The sequence below is a fragment of the Canis lupus genome, chromosome 8 (assembly GCF_048164855.1).
Source record: "Canis lupus baileyi chromosome 8, mCanLup2.hap1, whole genome shotgun sequence".
Lineage (NCBI taxonomy): Eukaryota > Metazoa > Chordata > Mammalia > Carnivora > Canidae > Canis > Canis lupus.
In genome coordinates this window covers 8,422,510-8,439,697 of record NC_132845.1, presented here as the reverse complement: position 1 = coordinate 8,439,697, position 17,188 = coordinate 8,422,510, and the positions used below count along the sequence as shown (strand labels likewise).

The window sequence follows — 17,188 nt, the reverse complement described above, 5'->3', positions numbered from 1 at the left end:
GCACGTGGCGGCGGCGGCGGCGGCGGCGGCGCGGGGCGGGGGGGGCGGACGCGGGGAAGGGAGGGCGCAGGAGGACGGAGCCCCGGGCGCCCTCGGCTCCGGGACCCGGATCGGCCGCCGAGCGCCGGGAGGGGGTGGGCTGGCGGCGGCGGCGGCGGCGGCGGCGGCGGCAAAGCCCCCACGTGGGGCGGGGGTGCGCGCGCACGTGTGCGCGGGCGATAGGGGGGCGGGGAGGGCTCTCGGGAGGACGACCGGCGCGCGCTCGGCCAGCGGCGGCCCACGTGACGCGCACGCCGGGGGCCGCGTGCACGTGACCGGCCGGGAGGCAGGTCGAGGCGGCGGCGTGTGGTCGTGTCTGTGTGGCCCAACCGTAGTCAGTGGAGGCGTTAGGGCTCCGCTACCGCTCTCCTCCTCTGCTCGGGGGTGTAAGGAGGACACACAAAAGGCGGAAAAGGCTTTCTGGCATTTGCCCTGTTCTACACGTTCTCCAGTCCGCTGACGAAGCCCTTTTCCAGGTTCCGAAATGCCGATTTCCTCGTCCCGCCATGTTGGTTCTAGAGGGAACTCGCGAGAGGCTAGTGGGTTTGTATCGCGAGATCTGTCGATTCTCGCGGGACCTCGTTGGCAGAGCAGTTGTCCTGGATGGCGAAGCCCTGGGTTCCGGGGGCCTGGGACCCGCAACTCTTTCTGCAAGGCAAGTTGTCAGGGAGGGGCCGGGGGCGAGTGCCTCTTGGTGCCGGGAGACGCGCTAGGTCAGCCCCCCTGAGTCCTGAAGGGAGGACCGGGGCCCCGGTGGGGGCAGCGCCGTCCTCCCCATCCCCCTGCGGGCGCTCCGCCACCTGCCGAAGCGTCTGCGCCCCCAGCCCCGGCCCCCCCGGCCCCCCCGGCCCCCCCGCCCCCCGCCGCGCGCGGTGGTGGTTCCGCCTCCGTCCCGCTCCCGGGAAGCCCGGGGCCGTCGTCGCGCGGTCGGGACGACTCCCTGGGATCCCGCGGCTCCCACTTTGAAACGTTCATGTCAGTTTTTCCCCTCTTGTTGCCATTTTTTGCAAAGAATTCCAGACCTGTTAGCCGTTCTGTCGCTTGCTGCCGCCGCAGCGCCTTTCTCCGCGGGCCCTTCCCCGACGCTCGAAAACTCAGCAGCTTTGCCTTCTGGTTTTTTTTGTTGTTGTTTGTTTGTTTGTTTGGTTTTTTCCTCCCCCGCTCTCCGGGCATCGTTCGCTCCCGCTTCCTTGATCCCCGAGAACTTTCTCTTGACTCTTCCTCTGTATTTACGGTCACTTTTGACAGTATTTGGAAGGAGCCCTGCTGCCTCTGACAGCCCCTGACGTCAGAACTGACACCGTTCTTTTCTCCTCTTTCTGCGCGTGGCTGCTGACTCCTGATCCTCATCGATCGGGTCCCGGTCGCGGCCCCGGTTAGGGGGTTGCCATCTTTGATGCCCAGAGGCCGGGGGCTTGGGGTCGCGGGGTTTAGGGTGATCGTGGAATGTCTCAAGCCGAAATTTTGGTGGGAACCAAGCTTCTCTTCGTAAACTTCACCGAAAGTTTGCTCTTGGTTTTTCCTTTAAATGAGTTTGACATAAAATTAATTTTTCTCCAACCTTCAGTATCTTAACAAAAGGCATCAGATAATTGGGTCGTCCACTCATTAATTTCTCTCCAACTACAGAAGTGTTTATTTGTCTTCACACTACCACAGAGAAGTGTATATTCAGAATAAAAAGCTCCCTGTCATCTGCCAAGTTGCCTTACTCCGTCTTAAATCTCTGTGACCATTCTTAGCAATAGCTGTGTATTATTCCATGTGTTTTGTGGGTTTTTTTTTTTTGTTTTTTTTTTTGTTTTTTTTTTTTAAGGAAGACGAAGAAACGGAGTGGTGTTTTAAGTAATGCTGTCACAACATTAGTAACCAAAATTTTCTACCCAGCTAAATTTTCATTTAGTGATAATATGCGTATTGTCTTGACAAATATCTGCATATTTGCTTTTATTTATTTAACTTATTATTTTTTTCATATTTGGTTTTAAAAAAATTTGCCCACTTTTTTTTTTTTTTTTTTGGTGGTTCGGTTTTGTGAAAATATCTTGAGGGATAGCATTATTTCCGTCTTAGAGATTCAGTGTGCTGGTGATTTTGCACCAAAATGAAATCCATGTAAAATAGGATTTAAAAAGAAATATGTTATCGGTTGAGCTTTATATTTTTATGTTTAGTATCCTGTGTTATATATTTGAGCTTCCTTGTATTGATGCTTATGTTTTGCGATAATTACATATCCTGAGTTCTCACCCAAATATGTGTGTAGGAGTTTTTCAGAAGTTTTGAAAGTTATCAGAATTGTTCTGACTGCAATGTAATGAGCTCAGAAGGAGAGTGCTAGGTAGATCAGTAGTTAATACAAACAAACGTACATACCCTCGGAAGTTGCTAAGCAGCACTTTGTGATTGTTTTTTGTATTTTTTTTCCCCAAAACTTACCAGCAGTATTATTTATCAGTCCCATCAGAGTGACTCCACTCTTCTTGGACAGTGTGGTTTTCTGCTGTAACAGTTCAAGTAGGAAAGTTGAGAAATGAAAGTGAGTGTTGAGAAGGGTGTGATGTGGGAAAGAGGAGGAGACATGGGGCTTTGTAGTTGGATATGGAGATGGAATTGGAGAGGTTGCACAGAAAAGACAGGATGGTGGAAGTTTGACAGAGCCAGGTCTAGACAGGTTCATGATGGTTGGAGGGCCAACTGAGTTGACCAGGATTTGGAATCTGTAATTTCAGGCAATTTTTTCCTCTTAAAAAGCTTTTTAAAAGGTTTTTAGTTAATCTCAGCAATTGGTTAATATCACTTGTCATAAAAAGTCAGCAGCTGAATTTAATTGAAATTTTGTGACTTCTTTAGGTAATGCTCTCTTGTTAAGTAATGTTGAGGACATTTTATTAATTTTAGAAGTTGGAAATTGTGAAAATGACAATGGACTCAAAGGTCACAGTTCTATAATGGCCTTTGCAAAGGTATCTACCAAGTTTTACTTGGTAGTTAGGCCTTAGGTAGTTTCCATGTGCATCTGATCCCTGTGATAGTTTCTTGCACCTTTGTTTTATAGTCTGTTTTTGGTAGTGGATTTTGGGGATTACCAGTTTTTTAGAGATTGGTACTTATCTTGAGGTGCTGGATGGAAATGTACTGAGAAAAATCTAAGAAGAGGCATGTATCTTAACATGATTTGAATTTGCTTGAGTAGAACTTAAATAACCAAGAAATTTTATTTTCCCTTTTCTCAATTATTAACTGTCGTAAAAGTGATCTGTGAGGGGATCCCTGGGTGGCGCAGCGGTTTAGCTTCTGCCTTTGGCCCAGGGCGCGATCCTGGAGATCCAGGATCGAATCCCACGTCAGGCTCCCGATGCATGGAGCCTGCTTCTCTCTCTCTCTCTCTCTCTCTCTCTGTGTGACTATCATAAATAAATAAAAAATTAAAAAAAAAAGTGATCTGTGAGAGCCGATGAACTTCAGTGATCAGAGGAAAATAACAGTGATAATTACAGTACTGATCTGTTCTCACTTGGATTTTTTCTTGGGATCTGACACAAAGCTAATTTCCAGTCCTATAATTTTGTAAAGTATATGGTGTGATACTTATGTTACATGTTAGTGATATCAAGAATATAAATTTTGTTTCTCACCTTTTGAATCAGTGTCCAAGAGAGATTACAGGAAATTACTTGACTTAAAATATCAGTGAAAATATGTTGCAGGTGCGTTTTAAAAAGATCTAATTTCATGTGAAAATTCAGTCTATTTAACTGCAAGGAATATTTGCTGGAAGACTTTTTGATTTTTAAAGTAGTATTTAATATAAATGTGGTATACATTGTGGTACAAATTTCTGTAGCTAATACTCTGATAACCACTGTAATTATACTTTAAAAACACTGATCAGTATTTCCTACAGCCTGTAAGTGTTGACTTCTAACACCGTAGAAGTATAGACTTTGCTATTTTAACTTGTCTTTCTCACCTCTTTGTTTTTTTTTCTTTTCAGCTGTTCTCATTTAGGTAGGTAATTTTTGTCTTGTCAGAGACAATTGAGTTCAGTAACTTTCCCTGAGGAGATTATCACACTATTCAGTTACTATTATTTATAATATTATTAGGAGCTCCATTATAAGTTATATTCGGTAATTCAACGGATATTTTTTGAGTGTAAATGATCTCAGCCATTTGAAACAGCAGGAAATCTGAGCCTTCACAATAACTGTAATCAAGTACCATAAGCCTATGCTCTTTCTTCAGAAACTCCTAAGTGGAGTAAATGCATTTTGCAGTGCCAACAGGGTTAGTTATCTGATTTTTTTAGCTCACAGATGATAATCCACAGGATTGGCCATTGAAGTTAGGCACACTGACGGCTGAAGTGTCATTTTTATTTCAAGGGGAAAGGAAGAAAAGCTTTTTAAAAATAGATGGAACTATAGAAGAATTGTGTTTTAAGGCCATTGCATAGAGACATACAGTCCTATTATTAACTTCTGAGGGAATCACAATATTGCAGAGCAGTATGGTACACGGTGTGTTTCACGATGACCTTAATCACAAATAGACTTTTATTCTATGTACTGTGTTTAAGGAAGTAAGGAATTGGTGTCTTTTTAAAAGATTGCTGTCTTTTTAAAAGATTGCTATGAGTAAATGTTTTCAAAGCTTTGTAAATTAATGCTTTTCAGTTTTCTGGAAAATTGACTTACAGAACTCATCTCGTAATACCAAATAAAAATGATGCTATTGTGTATGGCATTTCCTTTGTTTAATTTTATTGCTTTTCTCAATTTCCTTATTTATTATTCAAGGGATTACCTCCCAAATAAGGCTCTGTTATATTTAATATTTGATACCAGTGATAAGCAGTTGTGTAAAGACTAGCACCTTTATTAATAAAGGAATTTTCAAGCAAATCGTTAGAATTAGTCAATGACCTGTTTGTGTAATTCCATAATGAGTCTCCATCTTTAGCACTGATGAGTGTCCTGAGGTGAGAAATGTTTCATATTGTAGTGAATTTTCTTTATTGCTTTGCTTGCTTTTTGTCTTTTAATATGTTAATTTAAGCCATTTTTTCTATTCCTGGTAGAGTAATGGTAGATAGTATTTGATTTAAGTATAAACTATGTTGTGTGTGTTTTAATGACTTTAACGGCTGGCTTGAGGATTTTAAATCTAGGAATTACTATAACCATATTAACATTTTGATATATTTCTTACATTATTTAAAAGATACACCTTTTATATACTTGCAAATAAAACATTTAATACCATGTTCTACTTTCTAACCTAAGGTAACATTTTTCCATTCTCACAATAAGTCTTCATAACCAAAATAACAAATGGTTGTGTGATGCTTATGTGTAGATATATCATTCCCCTTGCTAATTTTTTGCATATATAAATAACAGCATGAAGAATGTTTTTATACATAAGATATTATCTTGCATATAGTATTATCTTCTCATATATTGCCAACACCACAAATTCTTAGGTGTGTTTTTAAAGGCTTTTAGAACATATTTGTCACACTATTTACCAAAAGGATCAATTTATGTTCATGTTGAAGTGGCTGTTGCTCTATATCTCTTTAGTAAGTATTATTTATAAAAACTTCATAGGGTATAACTTATGCCACTTCTTTTTTTTAGATTACTCCTGAGGTGAAACATTATGTTTAATAGATGTATTTTGTTTGTGAATTTAGATAAACAATTTTGAAATTAATGTAATCAAATCTTTTGACCTAATTTTGTTCTATTGAACTTCTGAAATTCCTCCTCTGGAAATGTAATGAATAAACAATACTGATTTAATACTGTCTCCTTTAGTTTTTCTAAATTAGACCTAAATAAATTTAACTGTTTACCTCATCTGGTATTGGTGTGAAGTGAGAATATGAATGTTTTCCTCCAAATTGGTAATTGTCTCAACTATGTTAAGTAATCTTTTATTTTCTCATTGTTTTGTGTTTCATTTTTATATTTTAAATACTTTTTACTTTATTTTTATTACAATCTTTAAAATAATATTAGTATTGTTTTTTTTCGATTATTCCCTGCAGCACATCTGTCTTTTGACCTGGTGTCTTTTTATTGTGATACTTGTTTTGGTATTGATTTTTAAGAACACTACAAATTGAGGATAATAAAGCTCATTCTGTACAAAACACTGTTTTATAATTTGTTTTCTTGTCAGCCAAAATTCTAAATTCTTTTCCCATACCACAGAATTTAGTAGGATTAAATGAAGTAATTTCTCCTTTCTTTTTTTTCAAGATTTTATTTTTAAGCAATCTCCACATCCAGTGTGGGGCTTGAACTCTCAACCCTGACATCAAGAGTTGCATGCTCCTTAGACTGAGCCAGCCAGGTCCCCCTCTCCTTTCCTGAGTGGACAAAATAGAGTACAGTATTAGAGGCTACTTAAAGAGAAAAACTACTTCAGTAGATTTTTGTGTTATTAGAAACAAACTGCCAGGATCAACAGGTTAGGATGGTGTTTCGTTTATTAAATAGTGATGTATAGTTTAACATCATATCTCTCTAATCTATTTAATGAAGAAGTGCTGATTGGCAGTGCTAAGACTCTACTTACAGAATCACAATATCTTTCTTCAGCTGTTAAGAACAGTAGCGTCGTGCATGTACTGACATTTAATGATGAATAATTGAAGGAATTCCAGGTGAGCATTAGTGAGGCCATCCATGCCAAGAGCATTTTTAATATCAGAAGTTGGTATTGTTTATGGGAGTGTTTTTCTTCTTTGCGAAATAATTATTGAAGATCTTAAAATAATTTTTAAAAAACCGTATTTTTACTTATTTACAGTTTAAAACTGTGAAAGTCCCAGAGGTATTTGCTAAATAATGACTAACATGTTCTGTTGTTTACAGATGTGTATGATTACATTAATGCTAGGAAGAAAAACCAGATTAACTTTGTGACTGTGAAATCATAATAAATATTTGAAAAAAATGTGTGTCTGTGCTTGGGGATCACATAAAGAGAATTGCAGGTGAAGAGCTTGATGGGATGGATTTCTTTCTACCTTGGATTAGAATGAGATTTAAAGGATTGGAACAAAATTTATACCTTTTATCACTACTGGAATTCTGCTTACTTCCTGAGGGATGAGTTGATCTTGGAAAATGGCATGAAGTGGTCCAGGAGATCATAATTGCTAATTGTATTCTGGCAGTTATTTATGCCTTTCTTACTAGTTTTTTTCTTTTTTAAAATTGATCAAAAGCTTAAGGAAAACATCCTGCAGTTCTTATACATGTCCCCATTAGAAAGCAGATCTATTGTGTTTCAGAAATAAGGTGAAATAGTCCTTTTTTTTAATTTGTTAGCTTGGCAGTTTTATAGAGGGCGGTGCCAAGATTTTTTTCTCCTGAGAAAGGTGTGTGTGTTTGTGAGATATATCTACTGATAGCCCTTGAGGAACTTTGCAATACTTCTATATCTTAACTGTACTCACACCAAACCTGTAATTCTTAATTTGAGCTGTCTACACTAAATATAAATTTTTAATGTTTGTTTTTACACTAATGTTTCATTTTCTGAGGGAGAAATGTCCCTTAATTGCTCCCTGCTTTAAAAAAAAAGCAAATATGATTACAGTATAATACAGGAAGTTCTCATAAGTGTACAATTCAGTGAATTTTGCGATGTAAATATACCTGTGTAATCATTACTAAGAAGGAGAAAAGTATCAAAATCTCAGAAACTGTTCTTGTGTCCTGTTGCCATTAACATTACCCCCCATCCCATGGGAAACCACTGTTTTGATGTCTAGTACCATAGAATAATTTTGTCTGCTTTTGAACCTTAGTTTTGTTTATCAGCATTACTGCATTTTTATCCTGCTTTAGAAATCCTAGAACTCAATGTAATTTATACCTGGAGATTTTAGCACTTTGACTTAGACATTTTTCCCATTGCATTCATGATTTTGAGAACTCTTGGAAGGGGACATCAAAGAAATTGTGTGGTAGACTCTGTGTTTTAGTGTTTTTTGGTCAAATGGGATACTTTTAATTTCTATCATTGATTGGCCTACAACAGTACTTCAGCCTCCCCCCCCTCCCCCACACACACTTAATAATTTTGTTTTGTACACTTTGGTACAGCATTCCTGACCAGCTAATGGCTTTTTGGACTTTTATCCTATGACTTGGCAGCTTTCTTTTCATTCTTTGAATTCCTTTCAAGCAGTGATTCCTATTCTAATTTTTATGACAGAAACCCTGTGGTATCCTCCTCTGTTATTTTAAAGAATATTGTGAGCATTCCTACCTCAAGGAAAAAGTCCCAGTTTGTTGAAACCATTTTACTTTTAAGGTGTTTATTTTATATTTATGAACAGTGTAACATTGTGGTGTGCATTTTATAAAATCAAGTTACAGGCTACAAAACAATGGAAAATCAGGTAAAAGCCTTACCTAGTTTATATACCCTTTCAGGCTGGCTTCAAATGAGTGCAACTTTCTTTTTTTTTTTTTTTTTTTAAGATATTTTAAAAATTTATTTATTCATGAGAGACACAGAGAAAGAGAGAGAGGCAGAGACACAGGCAGAAGGAGAAGCAGGCTCCATGCAGGGAGCCTGATGTGGAACTCTATCCCGGGTCTCCAGGATCAGGCCCTGGGCTGAAGGCGGCGCTAAACCGCTGAGCAAATTCACCCCTTCTATTCTCTACCCCTCCATTTACTCTTTTACTTTTAAAGAAAGGCGTAATGAAAGATTTATTGTTGTGGTCCTTCACATAATTTTTCTTTCCATATATTGTTCATTTTATTTTTTTTATTTTATTTATTCATAGAGACACAGCTAGAGAGAGAGACGCAGAGACACAGTTAGAGGGAGAAGCAGGCTTCATGCAGGGAGCCTGACGTGGGACTCGATCCCAGGTCTCCAGGATCACACCCTGGACTGCAGGCGGCGCTTAACCGCTGCGCCACCGGGGCTGCCCGTCCATATATTGTTCAAGAATAAGAATAACATGCACCTATATTTTTGACTCCAGTGATTTTTTTTTATTTGTTGAGCTTTTGTAGAAATTAAGTGTTACACAAAGTTTTAGCCTAATTTCTTAAGTTATCTTTTTTGCCCTGAGATTTAAAATGCCTGACTTCAAGGGAACATCATGATAACAGGAAAACATTATCTCATGAAGAATGAAGGAGAGAGTAACTGACTTTTATAACTGTTAAAGAGTTACCACTAAATTTGAATAAATGCTGTTCTTACTTGGCAAAGGAGTCAGGACATTTTCCAGTTTGACTTAAGCCACATATATAGGTAGATACTTTTCTTTCTTTTTAAAGATTTTATTTATTTGATAGAGCACAAGAAGGGGGAGTGGCAGGCAGAGGGAGAGCGAGAAGCAGGCTCCCTAGCTGAGCAGAGAGCCTGACGTAGGGCTCGATCCCAGGACCATGACCTGAGCAGAAGGCAGGCACGTGCTTAACTGACTGAGCCACCCAGGCGGGTCTTAGTCTTAGGGTTGTGGATCCCGAGTTCAAGCCCCACCTTGTGCTCCCCATAGAGCCCAGTTAAAAAATAGTTGGGGTGCCTGGCTGGCTCAAATGTAGATCTCAGGGTTGTTAAGTTCAAGGCCCACCTTGGGCATAGAGCTTACTTTCAAAAAAAAAAAGTAATATAGGTTAAGAGTTACTGAACATTTTCTGTGTGCTAGATACATTAATATTCTGTATTCACTATTATTTAGTCTTTTCAACCACCTGATAAGGATAGTTTCTGTTACCCTCAATCCACAATGAGCAGGTTGAAGTAGAGGCTATATATCTTGACTGCCACAGGATGCCGGATGCCGTGATAAGAACCTGAGCATTCAAATTCTGCTTTTGGAGTGAAGTGTTATAGGACCATTTATGTGGGTTTATGTTTTCTTTCCTTGATCCAGTATCACAGTATGTATTATTTTATTTATTTGAGAAAGAGAGAGAAAGAGTGCGTGCAAGAGAGCACATGGCCAGGGTGGAGAGGGAGAAGCAGGCTCCCTGTAAGCAGGGGCATGGGGCTCGATCCCAGGATTCTGGGATCATGATCTGAGCTGAAGGCAGCCACTTAAGCGACTGAGCCACCCAGGTGCCCCTAAAAATACAAGTCTCTTAAATTTATTCACCAGGGTGTTATTTATCCAAATTGTCCCCTTATACATTTTGTCCTTACGTATACTTTTAATAAGGCAGCTTTTTAAAAAAATTTTTTAAAGATTATTTTATTCATGAGAGACAGAGGCAGAGGGAGAAGCAGGCTCCATGCAGGGAGCCTGACTTGGGATTCGATCCCAGGCTTCCAGGATCACGCCCTGGGACCGAAGGTGGTGCTAAACCTCTGAGCCACCGAAGCTGCTCATAATAAGGCAGTTTTTAGTGGTTTGTGTGTCAGGTGAAATTTTGCACAGTGACAAGTGTCCTACATTCAACAACCGTATTTATTAAAGAGGACCACAATGTATTTCAGAACCTAGAGGCCCCATTGTGTTAAAATTGAACTTTTTAGTTCAATTTCAAGTAAGAAATGAAGATTTGCAGAATACATCTAAATGGTGGTGTTAATTTCAAGGTAGTATAAGGAACATGCTGGTCTTCTTATAAATTATAGAGGATTTCTGAGTCATTGTTTTGAGTGTACGGTTCAGTAACTTTTAGTAAATTTACAGTGGTTTGCAATTAACTCCATAGTCCAGTTATAGGATATTTTCTTCAAAAGATTTATTTTGCCTATTTTAAGTCATTCTCACCTTTAGCCTATTATAGATTTTTTTAAAAATCAGCTGGTATATTTTATTTTTAAGTGTTTTTTAAAAATTTTTTTATTATTCATGAGAGACCAAGAAAGAGGGGCGGGGGGCGTGCAGAGAGGCAGAGACAGAAGCAGGCTTCGTGCAGGGAGCCTGATGTGGGACTCGATCCCAGGCCTCCAGGATCACACTCTGGGGTGAAGGCAGGTGCTAAACCGCTGAGCCACCCAGGCATCCCCAGCTGGTATATTTTAGCAGTCCTTCATTATAATACCAAACTACAGCATGGTAGTAAAAACCTGCTTATAGGGGCAGCCCAGGTGGCTCAGAGGTTTAGCGCCACCTTCGGTCCAGGGCCTGATCCTGGACATCTGGGATCGAGTCCCACGTCAGACTCCCTGCATGGAGCCTGCTTCTCCCTCTGCCTGTGTCTCTGCCTCTCCCTCTCTGTCTCTCTTGAATAAATAAATAAATAAAATCTTAAAAAAAACCCAACAAACCTGCTTATAAACCCTAATGCATAAGCCTTTCTTTTTTAACTTTTAAGAACCCCCCCAAAAATAAAATATTAAATATTTATTTAATAAATAAATAAATTTTTTCTATTTAAATAGAAATAGTATTTCTAACTGAATAGATTAAATCTCTTTTCCTGTAATACTTTTCTCATATATTTGCGTGGCTTGCTCCCATACTTAGAATCACATGTCATCTGGTGTAGAGGGTTTTTTCTGAAGAGGGAGTTTCCAAGAGGTATCATTTACATAGTCTTGTGTGGATGGTGCTGATGTTACCTTCATTATGCCGTATAACATAGCACCTCTTGCCTACAAATTCCCTGGTTTTATTTTTCTTTATAGTAATTATCATAACTGATATTTCTTATTAAAATATAAGATCCATGAAGATTGGAATTATGTTCACTGGTTTAGTTCTCAGAGTCTGGAATGATGCCTTGTTCATGGTGTATGCTCACGTGACTGTTGAATGAATGAATTTATACTGTAAAGTACTTGGAACAATGTTGGGCACTAGGAGAATGTTCTTTGAAAAAAAGTACTCTGAATTTTATCTGTTAGTACTACTGCTGCTTCATTATATTCTTCACATGTTTAACATACTGGATTTTATGTTTTAGCACTTCATATGCCTTATGGATTACTATAAAATTTCAACAAGCAGGACTTTCTCAAATACCTGAAACTTTTAAAGTTAATGAATACAACTTGTAAATATAGTGAGTCACAGGTTCTCTTAAAACATTCCAGTATTGCTTATTAACCAAACCAAATATACTCACACCTTTAAATTTGTTAGTTACCATTTTATTTATATGTTTTAGGGAGCAGGAGAGAGAGAGAGAGAGTGTGTGAGTCTGGGGAGGGCCAAAGGGAGAGGGAGAGAAAATCTCAGACCAGCTGAGCACAGAGCCCGACTTGGGGCTCGATCTCACAACCCTGAGATCATGACTGAGCTGAAACCAAAAGCCGATGATTAATTAGCCACTCAGGTGCCCTAGTCAGTTACCATTTTTGAAAAAAATTTATTTTTCATGAGAGACACAGAGAGAGACACAGGCAGAGGGAGAAGCAGGCTCCCTGTGGGGAGTCTGATGAAGGACTTGATCCCAGGACTCCAGGATCCTGACCTGAGACCAGGGCAGACGCTCAACCACTGAGCTATCTAGGTGCCCCCTGTCAGTTACCATTTTAAATTTAGAATCATAAGGCTATCAGATTCTATAGGGTTAAAATTCCTTAAACATTACAAAAATGTCAAAAAATATGTAGGATAGCTTTAAAACCTAACAGACATTAATATCGTGGGATTGACATACTTAATTTCAATATTTAGTTCTAGTTCATCTTGGAGGTTGGATAGTCATTTAGGGAAACAGTTTTGTTGTCTCAAGCAAGTTGAAATTTCTGTGACACAGTGTATGACCACAGATCAGTTACCATCTCTTGACAGGCTAATAATCAGCCCTGCATTGGCCTGTGGAGCTGCCTTTGTCCAGGTGGTTTTTCTTAAGCCACAGAGGGGTATATGGAACCTTTAACACTCGTCCCAGTGATAACTGAGGCACTCCAAGACAGTGCCCTTTTGATTTCTTCTGAATTCTAAGGTTAAGGCCTTCTGTAAATTTTTTTGTGACTGCTTTTAACTGCATTGCCTGAACAAGTTCTGTAAACCCCATCCACGTTGCTTCACCACTTGATTAGATTCCAAGAATCTTCTACCTATCTGGCTGATGCTGCATAGATTTTAGATGATCTAAGTGACACAAAGGAACTGAGAGGTGGTGATAGCTTTTGTTAATTTGTGGTGACTCAAAGTATGTGACAAGACTAGAAACAGACTTAAGATCTTATTTTTACAAAAGAAAATAGTGGTGGGACGCCTGGTGGGGATCCAACTCTTGGTTTTGGCTCAGGTCCTGATTTTCAGGGACCTGAGATTGAGCCCCACCTAGGGCTCCAAGTTCTACAGAGTCCGCTTGAGACTCTTCCTCTGCCCCTCCCTGCTGTGTGTGGATAAGTGCGTGCACTCTCTCTCTCTCTCTAAATAAATCTTGTAAAAGAACAAGAAAATAGTGGTTTTACAAATCACTTTCCATCCTTGGAGGTGAGGTAGAAAGATAGAGGCTTATCAGCCTCAGGAATACTACATTAAGAGGCATAAAATAACCTTTCTCAAAAAGGGGAGCGCCTGACTGGCTCGTTGGTGAGCATGTGGCATGATCTTGAGGTTGTAAATCCAAGCCCCACATTCGATGTGGAGATTGCTTAAAAAAACAACAACAATAACCAAAAAACCTTTAAATGTGTTAAAAAGGGATCAGTGTCAAATTTAGAGATATATCTAAGAAAAAGACTTTCTGTTCTTGTTCTTTTTAATATTTTATGCTTTGGATAAATACGCAGTTGTGTTATAAAATTTCAGAACAACTCACTGACAAGGATAGATATAACTAAAGCAACTTTAAAAATTTTGCCTGAAACTACAGGCAGGAACTTCCGGTGTAAGTTGCTTAAAAGTGAAGAATTTGCAAAAAAATACGGAATTCAGATTTTAAAAAATTGTATAAGCAGAATTCTCTCTTCAGTTCACCAATTTTAAGGCACTGTACCACGAGAATAAAAAATGAATTGCACTGCTTCTTTAAGGAGCCTATAATCAAGTAGGGAATATAGACATACAAAACTGCATTATAAATTCTGTGCTAGAAGAATTAAGCCTTACAGGAGCAAAAAAGAAGTTAGTTAATTCTGATGGGTCATGAATTGGGCTTTGAGGAAGAGTTTTCCATTGAAGATGGGGGGAAATCATTATCTTTTAAAGTTTTTTTAATTGGGAGACTGAAAAAATCAGAATGAGGGCTGGGTTTATTAAAACAGTTATATTGTGAACAGATAAAAGGATAGATGTAGGGGCACCTGGGTGGCTCAGTCAGGCATTTGCCTTTGGCTCTGGTCATGATCCAAGGGTCCTGTCCCCAACCACCCTGCTCAGCAGGGAGCCTGCTTCTTCTTCTTCCTCTCCCTCTACCTGCTGCTCCCTCTGCTTGTGCTCTCTCTAAATAAATAAATAAATAAATAAATCTTGAAATTAAAAAAAAAAAGAATAGATTGTAATCACAGACTAATTAGACTGTTATTAAGATAGGGTGACAATGACCTGAACTGGAGCAGTAACAATGGGACAGAAAGAAAAGTTAGTTCTTTTCAAGACATTTTAGAAGAATAATTTGTTGATCATATATTGTTGGGGAAAGAAAAGAGTTAAAATGTCTGAAAGCTTTTTGGCTTCAGTGATTAGATATTTTTTATTGAGATTCTTGAGTTAGAGAGGAGATAATATTTTGGGGGTAGGAAGAAAACGATTGAAGATTTGTACTTTTTGAACAAAGGGTACTTTTGGAACCTCTAGATTGGGAGCACAGGAAATGGTAGATTGAAGTTTGGGGTGGAGATTGGGTCTAGAGATATAAAAGTTTATAGGTTATTATAACTCAAATTATTTTAATGACTTTACCTGTGGAGAGGGGCTAAAAAAACGGATATCCACATTTTGGGGAGTGCAGAGGAGTCACAATGCCTGTGGAAATGGAGGGGAGAAAACTTGGAAAATTAATCTCAGAGATAGGAGGAAAACTAGAGGAAAATGGAAGTCAAAGATGGGAGATCCAAAGTAAGGAGGGAAGTGATGACTTGGTTAAAAGCTTCGAAGGGATTTAAATGGTATAGGGACTTTCCCCCAAACTTTTGTGTTGGGGGAATAACTAGTTGGATTTGGTAGAGACTTTTAGAGGAGTTGGATTTTGTATGATCTCAGAGATCAATGGTTTGTTGCTTTTTGAAGAAAAAAAAAAAACAAAGGAATACCAGCTGTGTTGATTGGTCTCGATTGGTGTACCTCTGCTGTAAATGTAGTTTTCTGGCTTCTTGCTTGTACTACTCTTAGTTTCAGAATGTAATTAACTTTTAAAAACTTTTTTGTTGACCTATAACACGTACATATGTAAACCATTATCATTATTAAATGTATAGCCCAGTGAGTTTTCAGAACCTTGAACGCTCCCCAGGTAGCCAGCATCAAGAGCAAGAAAGAACATGAGCAGCACCTTCTTCACTTTCTACTCCTCACCCTAGGGTGATCTTCATCCTGATTTTTGACAGCATAGTTTCTTTGACTTCAAACTTTATGGAAATGGTCATGTGTTAATTATTGAGAGATTTTAAACCTTAATATTTTTACTATTATGAAATTATAGAGTCCTAAAATTTTTATCATCAAAATTTAGATCATCTTGCTTGTGTGATTATTTTAATATGTGAGTCTGTACTGACTTTTTCATTGATTTGTAGAAAGTTCCATAGCTCTGTATGAAGAAATTGATGCAGAAATTACATTAATTCAGTGCTCACTTTGGTAGCACATATACTTAAAAAAACTGAACTGAAATTATATTTATTCTGGAAAAGAATAAAACCTTTTTTAGTGAAAAAATTTTAAAAAATCAAAAGTGTCTTAGAAAGGATTTAATTTAGAATATCCAATTTACATATCTTCTATAAGATTTTGGTGTTTTTATTTTCTGATGAATATACTGATTGGGAAAAGGGGTCTCGTAGAATGAAAGATCTAATGAGAGAAAGGACTCTAGTGGTATTTGGTATTAAAACCAGGGCAGCCCGGGTGGCTCAGCAGTTTAGCGCCGCCTTCGGCCCAGGGTGTGATCCTGGAGTCCTGGGATTGAGTCTCACATGGGGCTCCCTGCATGGAGCCTGCTTCTCCTTCTGCCTGTGTCTCTGCCTCTCTCTCATGAATAAAATTAAAAAAAAAAAAAAAAATCTCTTTCCCTGATAAGGGAAGAGAACAAAGAACTCTTACAGTAGGGAGGCTTGATGACACTTAGCATCTTTTTATGTCCTGTGTTCCTTGGTAAATAATGTTTTCCACTATGAGTTTTCTTACCATGGAAAGTTGGGCCATGCACTTAAAACAGTGGAATGAAGTGGCATTTTTGGCAATGTTTCCTAAGAGAGATGTTTAATCTGAAGTTCTTATAATCAGGTTTTGGAATTTGGCATCTGTGTATTTCTCTGCAAATAAATTTGGCATCTGTGTATTTCTCTGTATAATCAGGTTTTGGAATTTGGCATCTGTGTATTTCTCTGATTACTACGTCAAATATAAAATTACACTTTTTTTGATACAAAAATTTTCCTTAGGTGGAATTTTTTTCCTTAGATAAATTGAAATATCGGAGAATCCGCATTTATAACCCTTCTATAGCCTTGAGCGGAATATCTAAATTTACGTTGTTAGAGTTTCTAGAAAATGTCCCTTTTAACCTTTATTGATTTCTGCTATATTAATGATTTATGACTTACTGTCTTCAGGTTTAATTTTTTTTAAGGTCTAGCTTATTTTTAAAGATTTTATTTGGGATCCCTGGGTGGCGCAGCGGTTTGGCGCCTGCCTTTGGCCCAGGGCTCGATCCTGGAGACCCCGGATCGAATCCCACGTCAGGCTCCCGGTGCATGGAGCCTGCTTCTCCCTCTGCCTATGTCTCTGCCTCTCTCTCTCTCTCTCTATGTGACTATCATAAATAAATAAAATAAAAAAAATAAAGATTTTATTTATTTATTTGAGGGGGGGGTGGTAAGGGGAGGAGGAGTAGAGGGAGAGTGACAGGCTGACTCAGTGCTGGGGCATGGGGCATGATCTCACAACCCTGAGATCATGACCTGAGCCGAAATCAAGAGTCGGATGCTTAGCCAACTGAGGCACTCAGGTGCCTCAAATACAGCTTTATTTTAAAAGCAACCTGATGGTCTCCTACTAACTGAAATAACTAACATGCCCACCCAGGGT

General features: G+C 39.0%; 1 protein-coding gene across 7 annotated transcripts in view; it reads left to right on the top strand.

Annotated features, from left to right (window-relative positions):
• ZZZ3 (zinc finger ZZ-type containing 3) overlaps nt 1-17,188 on the top strand; it is a 101,526-nt gene that overhangs the window by 145 nt on the left and 84,193 nt on the right. For 4 of the 7 annotated variants that reach the window (XM_072834126.1, XM_072834123.1, XM_072834120.1 and 1 more), the window contains exon 1: nt 555-694. The exons of 1 other annotated variant lie outside the window; for it this stretch is intronic. Coding sequence is in view for 2 of the 6 variants with exons in the window: in XM_072834125.1 (XP_072690226.1) it covers nt 546-694 (149 nt within the window). In the remaining 4 variants the exon portion in view is untranslated. Of the gene's footprint in view, nt 1-323; nt 695-17,188 lie in introns of those variants that run through there. 2 more of the 7 variants (XM_072834125.1, XM_072834124.1) reach the window with 2 other exon arrangements.